Here is a 14,207-nt window from a genome sequence, read left to right on the forward strand (position 1 = left end):
AGCTGTAAGGAAAATAACTATTTATCTATCAAACAATTACTACATATGCATCATTTCTCTGATCATGGAAATTGTTAGTCACTGTTTCATAAAACAGCTTATATAATTTTCTTATCTTAATGGTTACAGCCTTCATATCAATAAAGCTAACGACAGAACATCTCCTGCTCCAGACACTGTACAGTAGGCATTTAGCCTCTTCCAGAGGCTTATAGCCAATTGCAAATATAAATAAAACCAATGTCGCATTACTCTAAAAGCCACTGAAAGCACATGCTTTCTAAATGCCATTTCCTTTCATTTCATAAAAGCATTTCAATTTGCAACTGCAACAACTCCCTACAAACCCAGTAAAAGCTTCTCTCCTTGGGCACAAGACCAGATTCTGCTGAGGGTGTTGCAAGGTGAATGGCAGCTGGGAACTGCCAAACTTGTAGCAGTTGTGACAAATTCAATAAGAGCTAAGGCTTCTCAAATGAAAAGCAAGTGCAATTTTATGCACACTGCCACTTAAAGGCATGCTGAGTGAATAATTTCTATAGCAGAAAAAGTAATACAACCCATATCTATATAAAACAGCACAGGAAGCAGTAACTTGGAAACTACAGTAAAGACAGCTAAATTGTATGCAGCATTCTGAATGTTACAGACTAAACCCATGAATTAAAAAACAGCACAAGTCTTCTTAATGAAAACTTTGAATTATCTGCAGCCATGCCATCATAAGCTGGGATCCTATCAAAACCCTCAAGTGAGGCCGATGAGCAGCTAGATCCTGAAGAATTCAAAGAAATATCCACAGAAGGAAGTGGTGAGAGCAGTTCATGTGTATTAAACACTTCGTGTGTATTTAAAATTAAAATCTATGCCTTAGCCTAGGCAGCACTGTGGTAGCAGACAGTCTGTCTTCTTGAACTTAAAACGAGATGGAAGTTCTGACTACCTGAAGTCATTAAGAATCCCATAGCAATCTCTGCAGGTGCACGAGTGTTAAAGCCTACATTCTCATCAGATTTCAGCTGATTAAATGTTACTGTCCTGACAGCTGTTTCAGTTGGAATAGGACATTTTTTTTTTAATCATTCCAGTTCCCCAAAATACTATGTAGTGTGTATGTGCAATAACACATCAGTCTTCATTTGAGCAGTTGCTGCATCCTAGTAGCTGAAGCAATTCTAATATGTCCTCTAACTGTCTGACAAGGTGCTGTAAAGCTTAAATAGTACCCGTAAAACAGCAGGAAGTGCAGAGATAAAAGAAAATCCTTATGACGCAGTACTGTTCTCATTTACAAAGCACACAGAACAAAACAGGAGAGTAAACTCCACATTTGTTGTAAACTGTCAACACTGATACAAATTCACACCAGTGAAGAACCTGTTCCATTCTCAGTAAATACTGGAGCTGCTGACTTTTCCACTCGATTCTTTAGTGCCCTTACATTCAGTATGGTAATGCATATGTATCTATGCCTGTATGTCCCTAAGATATTTATTAAGAGTGCTTTACACATTTAGGATCTTAAAGAAGTAAGACAGTCTCACTGAAAATGAGAATTAGTGCACTCTTCACTTAAAGTATAGTCGGAGAGTTATTAAAAAGTGCTTGCATGACCCCCCTTCTTAAATTACCAAAAGCCACAAGTGGTGAGCCTCTTCTTGAACTCTATCTACATGGCATTTAGGTCATGTCCTGAAGCCTCAGCTTGTGGGCAGAAAAAGCTTGCAAGTATTCAAAATTAATATATAGATACTGATGTAAATTAGTTAAGAATTCTGGTTTGGTAGTGTTTATAGCCAAATTACAGAGAAGCAACTGTATATATAAGGCAACAGAGAACCAGGAACACAATGCTTACTATTCCTACTTAATGTCTGAGTAATCACACAGTAAGAAGCTAATAGGTAAATATTCATACATCTAATTCATACATCTAATCTTCTTAAATTCAGTAAAAAAAACAAAACCAGATTACAATTACATTAAGATCTATTAAATGTGGTTACTAACCCCCAGAAACTCAGACATATGTTATCATTTACCATACTGAACCGTCAACCATTCTGGAAAGGAACTAAAGTGGTACCATATCAATATCTGGCTTGAACAATTGAAGGCATGGATACAATCTGGAATACCCAGATTATTTCAGATGTAGATTTCTGTTTTATTCTCCTGAAGATGAGTACAATACTCTGTACTCAAACATGTTTGTTAAAAAACAAACACACACACAAAAAAAAAACAAAAACAGGCTCTGCATAAAAGTGATGATGCATATTTTCAAATGAAAATCTGAGTATGAAGTCATGAAACAAAATAAAACATGAATAAATTTGTGGTATGTTCAGACTGCAAGAAGAAATAAAGATCTTCTAGTCAAAACAACATAACACTATTATAAAAGATGTGACATACATTTAAAGATAATTTGGAGTGGTTTTCAATTAACTACAAAGACATTAAATAAAATGAAAATGTTGCTTCCCCTGTGAAGTGAGGAGAGGTTCTCTGATGTGGAAAAACACAAACATGTTTGGCTACCTGGAGGTACAAAGTAATATACAAAAGATCTTATTTTTACATGTAAATGTGTTCTGAACCTAGAAAGAATGAAGGGTAGCAATTGCACTTTTAAGAAGCCACAGAACACAAGAACGTGTTCCACCACTTCTGGAAGTATATACAGGCCCTTCTCCAGTTGCACTGTGCTGTAAATTCTATTCTTGCTGATTTTGGTGATGAAAAAGTTGCATGCAGGATGCAGGTACATTTAGGTTTCCAGCTCCTAGTGTCTCTGGAGAAGTACATAAACTAAGGTCAGTGAGGGAAGTAATTACAAAGCAGCACAGAGAAGATAGTTTTGTACTGATGAAGGGAAGAAAAATTTGTCAATTTCGAGGCTTTGCTTCAAATTCTTCTCCCAAAAGCTTTGGGGAAACGATTACTTAAACTTCAGAAGGAAAGGAAAAAAAAGGCATCTGAAGATTTTTAGGCTCACTTTTTTTTTTTCTTTTTCCTGCAAGAATGTACAATAACAACTTTAAGTTTTTAAGTTCATGTTATCCATAAAAACTCACTTCTTCTTAAGTGGAACTCCAATGAGGTCCCGACCCTCTTAGAAATACTGTTGGTTCAGGATATCCACATGAAAGTAGAATCTACAGTAGAATCACGATCTAGCATCTTAACTTACTGCACAAAGGTATTCACAGAACAATGACATTTACTACTAAATAATGGAAAACCCATTTTAAGTGGTAGCTGTTCAAACATTCAGTCACAATGTGTCATTTTTTGTCACAATACAAGGAATGAGACTGTCATGTTTAGGTGGTAAAATCTAATACGCAATGAACTATTTCCGCTTACACATTTTCAAATAACAAACATATTTTTGCACTAGAAGAAAGGAGATTGAGACTCAAATGAACAGCCTGGAAAGACAGAAATGTTGATGGAAATAGCAGTCTTTCCAGTGATTGATGATAGAGATAATGATTCATACATCCATACACTTAAATGGATGTCTTTGGCCATGACTGCTGTCTAATTAATGTGAGCCATCACTCATGTAAAGAAAATTTTTGCTTCTGGAAAAAAAAATGCTGCAAACTGCCAGCAGTGACAGTGCTAGAAACATGCCAATTAGAGTGATTTCTGCCAAGCAGCAAAAGGGCACACAACACTGGTTTCCAAGCAACTGACATTAGGAAGTATTAAGTACACTGGAAAGTAATATTGGCAGATAGACATTGCACCTTCTCAGTTCTGCCTGACTTTTTTGGTTTGTAACTACGGTCTCCTCTCCACTCTCACATGCTCCACTGAATCATTTAGTAAACCATACACATTAATGAATGCCAATATATCAGAATCTCCACTGAAGTTTTCTTTGCCTGTATATATTAAAACAGGGTTGGTATAGATTAACAGGTAAGGACGGTCAAGATTCATAACCAAAATTCCAAACGCAACTCATTTCTTCCCTTTTAAAGTCTTCCCATAGTAGCTACCTTTTCAATCACAAAATTCAAGTGGCTTTGTATTAAAAAGCATCCAAAGACAGCTAGTTACAAAGCCAGTAGCAGGAAGAGAAGTAGCCGAAACAGCTCTCAGGGTATGTCAGTCTAATTGCTGTTGCGGGCATAAAGAATGCATTAGTAGAGCCTGAGCTTTCAGCAGACTGACTCTTACAGATCTGCCTTCAGGAAACTTGAACCATATTAAAGAAACATGCAGTTTCTAATTTAAAACATAAAAATCAGCCACTGGAATACTACAAAATTGCCAACAGTTTGACATTTAGTTTTATTCAACTAACACTACTGGAACAGAGGCAGGGGAGCCAATTTTCTTCAAACTATAGGAAATGCAGTACATCTACAGAGGCTTGGCACATCCATTTTGCAAATAAAGGCTTGAGTGGCTCACAAAATGGCATGAACTCCTTCCCTTTGGGCTTGTAGCTCAAAGCTGTCGATTCCTAGGCATTACTGACTAAGGATGACCGTAACGTGTCATTTTTACATGGGTACCAGTGCTTAGGTAAGTCACCACACGTGCAGTTGTTGTCATTTTACGTTGACAGAGATAAGGTCCATTTTCTTCAATTTATTTCTGATACTACATATCATAACCACAAGCTATCTTACTGGTATAGTTGGAAGCCATAGAAAACACCTGCAATTTGTGATAATAGAAGTGCTCCAGTTTAAAGAAAATAGACACACTTAATGAAGTAAACACATTTTTTCCTCTCCCATTTTCTTTGCCAAAAGTGAGCTAGAGTGCACTGGCAAAGCAGTCACATCACCTCTGCTTCCTTTCCCATGTAGTTTGGTCAGCCTTGTTAGACTAAATCTAAAAAATACTTCTGCTTTTCAAGATGTAGCTCTGTTTCATGAGAAGTAACTATTTAGTCTAAACTCATTTAATTTCCTCTACAATGTGTATCTTCCTCCCAAGTTGAAGGCGGACTTTAAGTTAACATAGGATCAGAATCATCCTTCAATACATCTAATTCTATCCAATGGCAAAAGTAGTCTAGGGGGACTGGGCTTCCAACTCAGAAAGCTCAGGTAAATGTCTCATTCTAGATGAAACAAATTCAGGCCCATGCCTACAGTCAGGTATTTAAACTGTGCAAATCCACCAGTACAGTGACCTTCTAATAGGCTACTCTATCCCTGTGCACCTCAGCGCATATCCTCAGCCTTGCCAAAGAGCGGAACTGGGATGTATTAATCAGTTCATGCAGGGAAGAGGAACACAAGGACAGCAGTCTGGCAGCCTGCCCTATTTGTAGAGCTTAGGTGAAAAGAGACTTTCAAAAACATTATCCCTCTTCTCACCTTTCTTGGCATCAAAAAAATCTGTATTTCTACCTCTTTCGGGGGTCAGTGAATATAATTACCAATAGCCTGGCAATCCATTTATCAGAAGGACTTAACTGAGGCAGAAACAAGAAAAACAAGAAAACATTTGTCTCCTTAATGGAAGTGAGATGTTTCCTTTGTAATACATTCTGTTGGGTTCTGTTTCCAGTTGCTCTCACATTTTGTGCCTCCTTTTTACACAAAGATAATATTTTCAATTAGTCTCATTTTAAGCAATATATTTATTTTTAAGGTCTACTTTTTGTGGTGATGTTTAATAACGAGTACTTCCAGCACACTTGCATGGTCTTTCTGGCTGAGTTAGCTCACAGAAGTGATTTATGGCTACCTGCTTTTATTTTATATTAATGACTACAAGCCTCCAATGCTTTGGTAATCTTTTTTTTGCTGTGTAAGTGTTCCTACATCTTGCTACAATTTATGATTAGTTACGAAGACCTCTACTTTCTTGGTTCTCATACAATACATCCTCATGCAGCTGTGGATTACTTAACATTATTTCTGGATCACATTTACAGATGTCATTGCAACAAAGCAATAAAGAAGTATCTCCTTCAAAGCTGAATGTCATTTCAAAGTGGCTGTACTTCTTCAGTTTTCCTTGTCTTAGTAAAAAATAGCAATAGAATATTTCCTCTTGTAGAAATGAAAATATAATCATTAGATCAAAGCTAAAGATATTTCAACATCTTATCAGTGACAGACTGCGACTGAGTGCACCCTCAGCAAATGTGCAGATGATACCAAGCTGAGTGGTGCAGTGAACACAACAGAAGGAAGGGATGCCATCCAAAGGGACCTGGACAGGCTGGAGAAGTGGGCCCACGTGAACCTAATGAGGTTCAGTAAGTCTAAGTGCAAGGTGCTGCACCTGGGTTGGGGTAATCCTAGACATGAGTACAGACTAGGAGAAGAACTCATGGAGAGCAGCCCTGCTGAAAAGGGCTTGAGGATTCTGGGAGACAAAAAGCTCGACATGAGCCAGCAGAGTGTGCTGGCAGCTCAGAACAACTGCATCCTGGGCTGCATCAACAGAGGAGTGGGCAGCAGGTCATGGGAGGTGACTGTCCCCCTCTGCTCTGCCCTCATGAGGCCCCACCTGGAGTGCTGTGTCCAGAGCTGGGGCCCCCAGCACAAGAAGGATGTGGACCTTATAGAGCAGGTCCAGAGGAGTGCTATAGAGATGACCACAGGGCTAGAACACCTCTCCTATGAAGAAAGAGAGCTGGATGTTCAGCCTGGAGAAGAGAGTGCTCAGGGGTGACCTTATCAAGGCCTCCCAGTACTTAAAGGGGGCTTATAAAAAAGATGAAGAGTGACTTTTTACACAGGCAGATAGTGATAGGACAAGGGGAACAATTTTAAACTAAAAGAGGTCAGATTTAGATCATATGTTAGGAGGAAATTCTTTACTCTGAGAGCAGTGAGGTGCTCAACAGCTTGCCCAGAGAAGCTGCAGTTGCCCCCTTCCTGGAGGTGTTCATGGGCAACCTGGCCTAGTGTCACAGATAAAGGTGTCATCTTTTCTGCCATACTGTATTCCACCCACTGAATCAGACAATGAGAAATACTGAGCCAAGTAACTCAGGACTTCTTTATGTCTACATGCGCAACCTCCACTGGAATTAAGATGCATTGATCCCCGAAGAAGAATTACCATTATCTACAGATTTCCCAAACAGATCTTTTTATGCTACAAAAAGACACGCAATTCCTTCCTATATTTTAGCTTGTAGTTTAGTTAAAATGGTAACCTGCCAGCTCTCCGATACCTCCCTAAAGTGATTTGGTACAACTCATTAGCTGGAAAGCACTGGTAAGACTTTCTGCTTAGGACCAGAGACTGATATTTATGAAAGATGACAGTCTGAACAACCTCTGCGTTGTCATCATCCTCTTACATATATCATAATGAAGAGCATCTTATACTTAAAGAGGATATTACTGAGAGGAGGTATGAGTTCATAATTATATGGTTTATCTGCACTTCATGTTTTTTAATGTTTAAAGTAGAATATTAAAGCTTTATGAATGCATTTAAGTCTGTTCTGGTAACGACTTCAAACATTTTTGAGATAATTTTAAAATTCATACTACTATGCTATGTCACTGTGATCGTTATTCCTAAAAACTTCCTCACAATTTGTTCCATTATACTCGTTAATACAAACAAGCTGCAAGATCACAGACATTACTTTCCATGAATATGTATCAATTAACATCCAATTAAGACAACTGCTCGCTGTTCCTTTTCAATCATAAGGAAAGGCAGCAAAAAAAATCCACAAAGGTCATTTGTATTCACTGACTCCCTGTAGTATGTATTAGCATTCTGCTCCGCTAGCCTGACTGCTTTCATTGAAATAAAAAGTTGCTGTCCTAATGATTTACACTCCAGTTTTCTTCTTTTGTGCATTTTCCACTCTGCTTCCCCCCCAGAAAATAGCTCTTTTTCTGTAGTCTGAATTTGTTACTAAGAAGTATTGCTGACATGCTCTTTGGTCCAAACCATCAGTACAGTAATTCTCACTTGAAATTATCTTTTCCTGAAACTCTATATCTCAATATTTGGTTAAAAAGTCTGCTGGTTTCATCTCCTTGCTTTTCTTACAGTTCTTTTTAGCCTACATGCAGATTTAGTTAAAGCAGCATTGTACAAACACTCAAGATGAATGGCTAGCACGTTTTCATTGTTAAAAAGTCATACAGTGACAGTTGAGGAATATCTAGGCTTATACAACAGAATAATAATTAAAAAAACAGTTATCACTCTTGATTTTCAGATATAAAGTATGTTGGATATATTTCTGCATATCAGGTCATTTGGCTGCTACATATTTTAGAAAACATTAGAAGATGCAAGTCTACATCTCAAAAATCAGTTTCCCCAATTCTCATGCAAATTTCTCCATGGCCATTGTAGTTCACATCACACTTCACTTCTTAAATAACATAAGGCATATAGGATTTGTGACTTAATTTCCACAGTACATAGAATAAACTATATCAGATGTGCTGCAGGATCACCACTGGGATTACAATGTAAAGAATGTGTGGTATTACACAAAATGACAAGCAAACTTCATTTGAACATGTATTCAGACAACAAATGCTCTCAAGAAACAAGTGACCAACGCCTACACAACAGTATGCAAGCACATTTGTCATGAGCTTGCTAAGTACCTCTGATTAGGCACTGACCAAGCTAAATTTCTGATCTTCAAGAAAAAGAACAACCAAAACCCAAATGTGTAAATTTATCATTTACTGTATGGATTGGGTTTACATAGCAAGGTTTTGGTAGCAGGGGGGCTGAGGAGCTGCCCCACATTAGATAAGAGCCAGTCCCAGCCAGCTCCAAAAGGGACCCGCTAGTGGCCAGAGTGGAGCCATTAAGCAATGCTTCTTATGCCTCTGTGAGAGCAGATTTAAGAAAGGAAAAGGAAAAGAATAAAAACCTGCTTTGCAACTGCACCAAGGTAGAAAGGAGTGAGAAAATATAGAGAGAAACAACCCTACAGACACGAAGGGTAGTGCAGAGGGAGGGCAGAAGGTGCTCCAGGTGCTGGGGCAGAAGTTCCTCTGTAGCCCATGGAGAGGCCCCTGGTGGAGCAGGCTGTCCCCCTGCAGCCCACGGGTCCCATGGCAGAGCAGATCTCCACGCTGCAGCCCATGGAGGAACCCCCGGTGGAGCAGTTGGATGGGACCTGGAAGAGGTTGTGGCCCATGGAGAGCCCCTGCCCGAGCAGGCCCTGGGCCGGAGCTGCTGCCTGTGGAGAAGAGGCCATGCAGGAGCAGGAGGTGTTGGGGGAGCTGCAGCCTGCGGGGGACCCATGCTGGAGCAGTCTGCTTCTGAAGGATCAACCCCATAGTACAGACCCATATGGGAGCAGTTCTTGAAGAGCTGCTGCCTGTGGGAAACCCACACAGGACCAGTTGGGGAAGGATGGCATCCTGTGGGAGGGACCCCAGTTGGAGCAGGGGCAGAGAGTGACCATGAAGGAGCAGCAGATGATGAAGCGTTACGGACTGGCTGTAATCCCCATTCCCTGTTCCCCTGCACCACTCGGGGGAAGGAGGTAGAATAGGGTGGATGGGGATGGGAGGATGTTTTTAGTTTGCTTTTAGTTTCTCACTGCTCTAGTCTGTTAGTGATAGCCAGTAAGTTACATTAATCTCCCTATGTTCAGTCTGTTTTGTCTGTGATGGTAAATGGTGAATGATCTCCCTGTCCTTATCTCAACCCTCAAGCTCTTTTTCATTTTCTCCCCCTCTTCCTTTGAGGAAGACAATTGAGAGAGAAGTATAGTGGAATTTTGCTAGCCGTCAGTGTGAAGGCACCACACTGTGCTGTCAATGTAAAAAGTAAATATAAATTTGCTTGTGCAGTAACACAAGATTAAGTCTTCTTTTGCTTTGTGTTCCACCTACATTTCAACAGTGATGGAAAACCAGTGGACAGGAATAGATCCCACTCAGGCATTTGAAATTACGTGAAGCCAGTATTGCATACAACTGAAAATTAAGTTTATGGAACTAGAAAAACATGGAGGAGTTGGAGATGCTTTAACAGGTATCTATTTTCTTACCTGCCAGCACACCAAATTCTGCTTGGGATATTAAAATGGAGTTGGGGTCTTTCCATTTTCTGCATCAGCAGTAAAATAACATTCTGCGGGCCAAATTAGATGTTTAGGAACAACATGTTAAGAACAAGATGTTGTTGCCCAACATTCCTGTCCTCTGTGGGTGTGGTACAGGTATGACTGATCAGGACTTAACAGAAAATTCTGCTCATAATGTGCATAAGGGAATAAGAACTTCTCTGTCCTTTTAGCTGTATTGGCTTCTAGAGGTGAGAAGTGATAAAAGACTGAAAGCTGTTTTTTTGTTCTTTTTTTTTAGTCACTCAGAAAACATAACATCAAAATACATTAGGATCAAATCTATTCACATCATTGAAAGTCTGCATTTAACATAATTTTGCAGATTACATTACCATTAAACATCCAGCTGAAGGTGAATCTGCATTTATGATTATGTGAAGCATATGTCTTGAGTTAAAAGTAGGCTATACTAAACACTTCATCTATTATAGGAAACAACTGCACTCACCCAGAGTGATGGACTGGATCTCTTAAAAAGTCTTTCCCTGGAGCTTCTGATTTAGTGGCCCAATTTTGAAAAAGAATCAATCAGAGAAACAGAGACATCACTGAAGTCTAGAAGAATAACTCAAGTAATTACTCACCTGAGACACCTGAGTTCCAGTTACAATTGTTCCAGCGACAATCTTACATCCACAATCTGGTTTTTTCCTATTACCTATCAGAGTAATAATCATCTACCTAATACCCATCAGAGCTGTGGAGATGACTTAAGACAATGCTTGCATGCCCTGAGTGCTAGGCATCATACAAGTTTTCAAGCTAACATCCCTGAAAGCATAAGATAATGGTAATAAGACTAAAAATAAAGAATGTAAATACAAATGGTTAAAAAAATCCCTATATGTTAAAAAAAAGCAATTTTCATTCACACTCTGCCATCCATGCCAACTTAAAAGCTATATATTTGTGCAGTGAGTTTAGTTCAGATACTTTGCATTGTTTCCAATTCCAGTTTACTTGACAGAAGTGCAGTGAGGTCAAATGATTTGCACAAAGGTACATAAAGAGCTGCTCAGCAGGAGTTAGGATCACCATCTTGATACCCCCACCCCCAATTTCTGACCTCCCTATTCAGCACTCACCACAATGTTATAATGCCCAGAAACAGGGAGCAGAAGGTGCAGGAAGGGTTGAGAGGCAATCTACATTTTTCTCCTTCTGGCATGAACAAATCATGTCCAGCTGCAGTTTGTACCACTTGTCCTACACGGAGCTTCTTTAGCACAAAGCAAAGCCACCTTGGAAAAGCACGGTTTTTCTTGCCACTGAATCCTTCAGATTCAGTACTCCTCATCGAGAGCTCAAAACACCAGGTTCTGCAAAAACAGCCCTATATTGTCCATTACTCACTCTGATATGCTGAAGAAATTGTAGATATAAAATCAAGTTTAATTTTGTATGGCTCTACAATTATATAATTAGAACCTCACTCAGTCTGCTTAACTGAAGAGAATTTCAACCATGTGGAAAAGCTCAGTTGATCCTAAATATCTCTATGTTGGTCAAGGTATGCAAAAATACTATGTAGCTCCTACTGACATTTCAAAATGTTTCCCAACAAGTAACAAACCAAGGCCCCCTCAGGTTAACCTACTAGCAAAATGATACTCAATTCCTTTGAACTGTAAATTATAATGAGAAGAATGGTTCAATTAGCTTCATCCAAATGCCTGGCAAATCAGTTGCATCAGACTTAAAAATCAAGCCTTTTCATATCACGGGTGATGGTAAATTTCATCCTACAAAAACATTTTAAGTATTTTTTATCCTACTCATTCAAAATTAAAGGATGTAAAACATCCAAAAGCAAGCTGCAAGCACCTGCAAATCACAAATCAAGAAGAAACTGACCTCTTGCAGCTTTTCATCAAAAGAACTTTAACTTGACTTCAAAGAGACAATGCCACTAATAGTTAGCAATGAAGGCAGACAAACATAATTAACACTGCATTTACAGCAAAACCAAGCCATCCTTTACTAAAATGGCTTATTCAACATTCAAAGTATGCAACAATTATTATTTTGTTTATGGTTTATCACCTTTTTGTCAAATTTATGAAGTGAAAATTCACAAAAAGTGAATTAACAAAATAAATGAAAAATAACGAGTAAAATAAGGATAAAAGGGAAGAATGTGAAATTTAATGTTATAATGAGTAACTAGTATACAGTTTAGTAAAAATGTTTATAGTATACAATGTAAACATTTGGAAATATTTATAAACACTACATTATGAAAAGTAAAGTTGTGATTCCTCTAGAGTAGCAGATGCTAAGAAGCTACTTTTCTCTAACTTCCTTGACTTCTGCACCATTAAAATCTTAATCAAACAATCTTTAACATATTATGAAGATACAATATCACGTGTTCTCTTGAGTGGCAGACTTCCTTGGGCTTAACCAATTAAATTATTAAGTTTTCATATAAATGTCTGTCTTATTGCTGTTTGCTTTGATTCAACTATTTTTATCTAGTGAATATTCTTCAAAGGCTTAAAGTCTACAAATCTGGTAAACACTCACGTAAGCTGTACCGTGTTGGGGCTGGCAGCAGCAATTTGTCAGTTTTATTTGCAGCAGGCTGTAACTAAACCTTGCCAGATGTAAATCACCTTTTTGTACTACTGCTTGCTGTTTCAGTTGCAAATGATTCTTGTTTCTTAGATTAATACTCACATCAAGAAAGCTAGAAGGTTCCAGGAAAATGTAGAAAACTCTAGAGTCACCTACTGCAAGACTTAAACAGTTTAGCAATTATTTAAGCTAATACTTAGCAAATACAGTGAATGGTTTCTGTAGGCAAGTTTGGAGTGCAATCAGAATGTATGATTGAAACAGAACAGCATATTGAAGCCTTGGTCTCATCAACTTAAGCAGCAGCTGTAGTGACAATGCTGCAACACAGGTGTCAACACAGCATAAATGCATTTAGAAGTATGAGTACCTAAATTGGAAACCACTCTTTGCTAAAGCCTATGACTAATAGGCTTCACTGTTTTTTTTATTTTTTTTAATGGGACCATAAGAAATGCCCTGCAGAGACAGCTTACTGCATCTCCGACAGTGATAATAGAAGATACATTCTAAGAAAAGCAAGCATGCCCAACCAATTTCTATGGTCAACCCCCTAAATCAAATCATGGTTGTTGTCCAAACACAGTTGGCTGAAGGCTACATAGGATCCCAGATTTATGTCTGATTAAAACATCTCCGTTCCCATCAGCTAAGGAGCACAAGAGTCTGTTCGTACCAAGTCAGCATCTTCCTGAGACTCAAGTTGGAATATTCCGAATGAGTCTCTGCATGTATTTCTGTTTGTAGTGAGAATATCTACCACTATATTTTCCATCACAGTGGACACCTTTGCTCATTTCTGACTACTCTGATTACCAGATCTTGGCACAATACTGTTTTATGCAAAAAACTGCAAAGAAATAGCAAACACCTTCATAATGAACACCGTAGTATTATAAACAGAGCTATCGATCATTCCTCATGCACTAAAGACAAAATTTTGAGTATACACAAAAATCCATAAAGAGAAAATTATAAGCCATCTTTTCCTAAGCTGTTAGTACAGTTGATTATTTTGCCTATAATCCAACTGCTGCCACTGCAGAACCAACAATTGTTTCAGTCTTGACTGGTCCATTTCTGTGTGCTCTGGATTCCCTTACCTTGACTGAGCTAAAGCTTTACTGAGAGTCCTCAGCTCCTTTCCTGTCTCTCTAAATGAGGCGAGTCTCTTCACTGATTCCGGTGGATCAGACTGAAAGTGATAAAGTCGATAATTAACATTAAGGTATTAATAAGAGCTCAGCACAGATAAGATATGTGCAGTCTCAGAGTTCAGCTTTAATCACTAAATATTGTCTGAGATGGTCAGAAAATATCTGGGACAGCATTAGGACACTTCATAAGCATGTAAACAAATCTTATATGATGTCTGTGTAGGCACATGTGTTTCAACAGCTTTTAACTCATTGGCTGACTTTGGATTTAACAGAAGCCTTACAAGCAGTGAAGGACCTGTGAGATTCATTACGCTATCAGACAAGAAGAGGCCGTTCAATCGCCTAGACTAAGGGAATGACTGCTATGACTGCTTATGCAAACTACAAAAAGTATACATGAGAGA

General features: G+C 38.6%; 1 protein-coding gene across 4 annotated transcripts in view; it reads right to left on the reverse strand.

Annotated features, from left to right (window-relative positions):
- Positions 1-14,207, reverse strand: part of CCDC60 (coiled-coil domain containing 60) — a 62,077-nt gene that overhangs the window by 24,541 nt on the left and 23,329 nt on the right. For all 4 annotated transcript variants that reach the window (XM_080559137.1, XM_080559136.1, XM_080559135.1 and 1 more), the window contains one exon: positions 13,747-13,838. In XM_080559137.1, the coding sequence (XP_080415263.1) occupies positions 13,747-13,838 (92 nt within the window). The remainder of the gene's footprint in view (positions 1-13,746; positions 13,839-14,207) is intronic.

Source organism: Anser brachyrhynchus (genome assembly GCF_964034855.1).
Source record: "Anser brachyrhynchus genome assembly, chromosome: 17".
Taxonomy (NCBI): Eukaryota; Metazoa; Chordata; class Aves; order Anseriformes; family Anatidae; genus Anser; species Anser brachyrhynchus.